This window comes from Girardinichthys multiradiatus, chromosome 12 (assembly GCF_021462225.1).
Source record: "Girardinichthys multiradiatus isolate DD_20200921_A chromosome 12, DD_fGirMul_XY1, whole genome shotgun sequence".
Taxonomy (NCBI): Eukaryota; Metazoa; Chordata; class Actinopteri; order Cyprinodontiformes; family Goodeidae; genus Girardinichthys; species Girardinichthys multiradiatus.
Window position 1 is genome coordinate 3,839,272 of NC_061805.1, and position 5,123 is coordinate 3,844,394.

General features: G+C 40.6%; 1 protein-coding gene across 2 annotated transcripts; it reads right to left on the bottom strand.

The window, feature by feature from the left end:
• Positions 1 to 547: 547 nt before the first annotated feature.
• On the bottom strand, positions 548 to 3,813 carry rpl35 (ribosomal protein L35). Of its 2 annotated transcripts, none has more exons than XM_047381108.1 (4): positions 3,658 to 3,813; positions 3,051 to 3,187; positions 1,158 to 1,239; positions 548 to 737 (listed from the first exon to the last, which is right to left on the bottom strand). In XM_047381108.1, exons 1-4 carry the CDS (start codon positions 3,658 to 3,660, stop codon positions 588 to 590), a joined length of 372 nt encoding a protein of 123 aa, XP_047237064.1. In that variant the 5' UTR covers positions 3,661 to 3,813; the 3' UTR covers positions 548 to 587. The 2 variants fall into 2 exon arrangements, with proteins under 2 accessions (XP_047237064.1, XP_047237065.1); XM_047381109.1 differs by lacking the exon at positions 3,658 to 3,813 and adding an exon at positions 3,505 to 3,528.
• Between the last annotated feature and the right edge of the window lie 1,310 nt (positions 3,814 to 5,123).

Below are 5,123 nucleotides of genomic sequence, written 5' to 3' on the forward strand. Positions count from 1 at the left end.
ATTCAGTCACATGGGATGAAGAGCTGATTTTAAACATCCTTATCTATTGGCCTAAAGACATCTACTCACTTTATCCTAAACATGCCAATTTGGATTTTCAGCTGAACCTACATGGCCTAAACAATTCATTCATGTTGACTAAGTATTTCACTTATCTTCAGATTAGCTTGCTGCACTCAGCGCCCCCTGCTGGACATAGTGCCTCTTGCACCCATTTCTAGTATGTCAATCATTAGCATTTCCTAGTTTCACTGTAAGATCTAAGGATTTACAACTAATATTTTTCAATGCAGAACGTTTTTATTGCCCATTTAAACTTTACATGACCGACACAATTGCCATTTGAGGATGTTAGATTTTCATTGAAATTGTGATTTAGAAAGGTTCATGTTTTAAGGTATTCAGTTTATTCAACATTTAAATCTACTTGATAGTAACCTTTTAAGTTGTGAAAAATAAGTTGTCATCGTATAAGCCCATAATTTGGAGGGGGAGGATATAGTATTCATGGAACATTTGTTGAGAAATCAGTTGACCAGAAAAAGACCAAAGTCTAACAGATTTTATTTTGTCAATGACAAAAGCGTTTAAGCTTTGACAGCAAATTTGCGCATAGAGTAGAGGAGGTCTTTCCTCTGCTGTTTCTTTGTGCGCAGACTCTCTTCATGCTTGTTGAGCTGGCGACGCAATGCCCTGGTCTTCTTGGGTCTCAGATCCAGGGGCTTGTACTTCTTGCCCTGAAAGATCAAAGTTAGGATTCAGCAGAAGTGATAAAGCAGCCTGTTGAAAAACCTACAGTCGATTACTTGAATAAAGTGTACCAAAAAAAAAAAACAATAAATCTATTTTATCCCATAGCAGGCACAAACATCAATTCCTCATGCCAATAATGGTTTATATTGGTTTCATAAGTCTACAATTAAAACGTAAAAAATGCAATGATGCAGTTACACCATTGGCCAAATATCCCATAATCACTGCAGCCAGTAGAACCCAGGCTTAGTAACAGTCATCTCAAGTCTCAGTCTTTTGGTAAGCAGTTGTTGACAGTCAGCGAAACATCAGCTCAACAAATATCATCTCAGACCAGAGAAACCGAGTCCCAGGCAGGTGTGTGTGTGTGGTGAGCAGAGACTGAAGGTGCATGTAGCTCTCACCTTGTAGAACTTCCTCAGGTTCTCCTTCTGTGTCTGGTTGATTACAGTCAGGACTCGGGCGATGGACTTCCGAACGACGCGGCTGTGAAACATCAGAGGGTCAGACAACTGTCCAGCCACTAGTGAGCTGCAGCAAGTGTAGTGGACTACTAAAGCATTGATGAAAACACAGAAGCAGTAACATTTTAAATTTGCATAGGCACATATTGCTTAAGCTGAACTTTTCAAAAATTGCTTTTTTTAATTTGTTGCTCCCATTTTTCTTCAGGCAGCGTTTTGGTTTTTTAGAAATCATCTTGCAAGTCCTGTTAAATGTGTAAAATACCGTTTTATTTTCATCCATTGAGAATTTCTAGTTTGTTCTGAGATGCTAACCTGCTCTGCTCCTTTGCAGCAAAATCGGGTCTGCCAGAGGTTACAACTGACAGTTTCTATGCTCCAGCCCCACCACACAGGAAGTAGAGAGGGACACCAAGATTCAACCCAAAAAACTCTTGAAAGAATGAAAACCTGGGAGGAGCAAGGCTCGTTTTGGCAGCACAATAGATCCAATATTTATTTCAAATTAATATTTGGAACACCATTTGCTACTACAGTCCAGTTTTCATGAACTCAATGAGTCTCACAGCAGTCCACCCCCACACCTGACAGAGCAAAGAGCCCTAAAAGCTCAACAGCAAACAGTTGGAAAAAATGACTGAAGAGTTAAATAAAAGTGGGTTTAGTTAAATATGTTGTCAGAGGTTTTTAACTAAATGTAATCACAGGAATTCCTAAAAACAACAAGATTAGTTTCAACCACCCAACAACAGTCACTGCTCTCTGTCGGATTGAAAGCTGGAACATTTAACCACTGAAGCAAAGACAGAACTCCTTTAGTCACACCGAGAATGTATGCAGGTGAGCGCTGCCACCAACAGATCCCTCAGGGCCGCTTCAGTCACAACCCTTAAACATGGAAAATCTCTCAACTAGTCCCCGACAGTAATGCTCATAAAAAGAACTTAAGCCCAGTGGGGTTCAGATTAGAACTAAAATGAGAAAGCTAAGTCTAAATATTTCTCAATTTCATGGCTTTTTAAACAATGATTCCCTACAGATGGGTTAATGTGAAATTACTCACACCCCTGGCAGGCAGGATTTTAAGTTATTTACTGACAGTGAATTAGAGGCATCTACCAAAAGACAATGCACAAGATGCATTATTGTGTAAATATATTAAATATATACATACTATTGTCATTTTAGGAAAAAATGTAATGTCCCAAATTATGCCAACCATTTCTACACCACTTTAAGCTGTGTTTAGGGTCGTCATATTTCTCCGCACACTGCATGATGACGTTGAGAATCTTGTCGTTTTTGGGTTGCCTTTCCCAGTGGCTGAAAAACGCTATTTTTCCACATCTATGTTTGACCGTGGGGATTGTGTTCTTGGGTTGAATTTTTTAAAACACCAAATGGGGGGAAAAAATCCTTTCGGTCAAACAATATGGGTTTAATCTGACTTCAAAACAGAGGATCAGACGTCTTCTCTGGCCAAATGAAATTAGGGCTCTTGTGTTCCTTACTAAGAACTGACTTTCTCCTTGTCTTCATCCATGGGATTGAGAAGGTTGCAGTTACACCTACTTGGAGAGTACATCAAGCTTGATGCAATTCATTGTGTTGTGTCTGTTGGGATGTTCGCCCCAAGATGTTGCCACCAGCATGGCACCCCATCCTGATAGGGTTCCATTGGAATCATCTTACTCCTCTGACAACAGTGAGTTAAATATTTAAACAGGGCATTTGCATTAGTTAAGATAATATAAATAGCTGCCGAGGTTTTAGAAGTGGGACTAGTTTTAGCGGTTAGGTCGACAGACGCTCAGCACCAGCGTGATCACTCACATCTTGGAGAGCTTGGAAGCAGCTCCGCCGGTCACTTTGGCCACACGGAGCTGGGACAGCTCATTCTTCAGGTCATCTAGCTGTTTGAGCAGCTCCTCCTTCTTCTTGCCCCGCAAATCTCTTGCCTTGATCTTGGCCTGAAATCCACCAGATGAAAGAAGACGTATTAGAGAACGCTTCTTTAATTTTACACAAACGACATTTCCAGAGCTCCCAATCCTCTGCTAGCTGCGCTTTTAACATTCAACTAGCTAATTGGTTATTATTAGGCAGCAGGTTGTGTGATGCAATATAGTTCAAACCAACTGCTGCCACTAGTTTCAAGCAAATTTTCCAATTAATATTTTCTGTAAACGGAAGATTACATAAGTCATCGCTAGCTCCCCCATGTTTCTCTAGCTGTTAGCTTCTAAACATAGTAGCATCGCTCGGTAGAAGCGCTTCATAATCTTACCATTTCCTACAATTCTGCACTAACCGAACCCTCAACACATCCCCTGACATGTACATGGGGACCTTATAGAGCGGTACCACATGAATAACACTGGTTAAATAATGCGCTAAACGGGAAATGTTCATATTTAAGTCTGGAGAGTCAGCTCCTCACCATGTTCGTCGTCGCTGCCCTAATGGAAAGGCCGGACACACCGCGTGCTCAGAAAAAGTAGCTTCCGGAAGAAAAAAAAATGAAGTCGGGCGTTATTCCAACATGTCCGAACAGCGCCCCCTGACGTGCGGAGGGTTTATAGTCCGGATTCAGCCAGCATAATAGAGCCAAGGACAAAAAAAAGCAACATTAAGATTTTCAAGGAAATTTAAAGCAAACAAAGGCGAGACAGAAAATTAGTTTCCACGATAATTAGCCTGAATATCACATCACTTTATGTGGAATTTTACTTAGGGCTGATCCTCAGGACGCCTTGTCCTGCATTTTTAGGTGTCTCCCTGCTGCCACTCTCCTGATTTAAATGAATGGGCGATTGACAGGCTTCTGTAGGACTTCTCTATAACGTAATGCAATCATTTGAATCTGGTGTGCTAGATGTTGGAGCTGAGCGTGTGGGAAAATTGCCTCTGAGGACCAGGATGGATAGCCACTGACTGGGGGCCTAACAAAAATCCCATGGTCTCTAGATTCCACCACATAATCATCTAAAGAGCATCCTTGCTGCTTCCACAGAGCCCCTAATTTAGGCACTTGATTAGCTGATAATCAAGTGTGACAAACTACATAAAAACCGGAGTTTGAGCTGTTTACTGCTCTGGGGCATACAGGTTTGTGTCAACACATCAGCAATAATCTTGGACTATTGCTGCCCATGAATCTGGAATGGGGTGTAACATAATCTCCAAACAAATTAATGTCCATCATTTTCTGTTTCACCAGAGGAAAGTATTTAAGACGGGTGAAAATCTTCCCTTATGTCAGATGTTCAATACTCAGACTGCCAAAAGAAAAGGCTACATTGAAGACTTCAGATCTGACCAGGTCAAATGTTTGAACTCACATACTTAACAAATATGTCATGTTTGGTAGAGATTACAGGAGAAAGCCTATTCTCTCTAAAAAATAACATGCTAGTACAACATTTAGGTTTGCAAAGTTTAATCTGAATGAACTACACACGTCTGAAAAGGTGTCCTTTGGACAGGTGTGATCAAGGTCTGCAGAAAACCAAATCAACACAAACATCATGCAGACTGTAGAGCAGCGTGGTGGAGGGGTGTTGGTTTGGGATTATTCGGCAACCACTACTTGAGCAGCATGCATTCACTGGGCTGCTTCAACAAAAGTGGGTCAAAAAAGTAATGCTGTAGAAGAAAAATTAGCCAAAACAGAGACTGGGGAATCCATACAGGAAAAAACCTAAATGAAACTAGATTATGTGGTTTTTTCCCCCTCACTCAACCTTATAATCTTCATCTTTAATAAATAAGAACAACGTGAAGTGAGATTAGACTGATGACTGTACAATCTGGCAAAGTCTTAGGAAATTAAGTGTGTACAAAAACAGACAAGAAAAAAAGCTAAATTACATTTCTGAATAAATAAGGAGGGTTTGCATTCAGAAA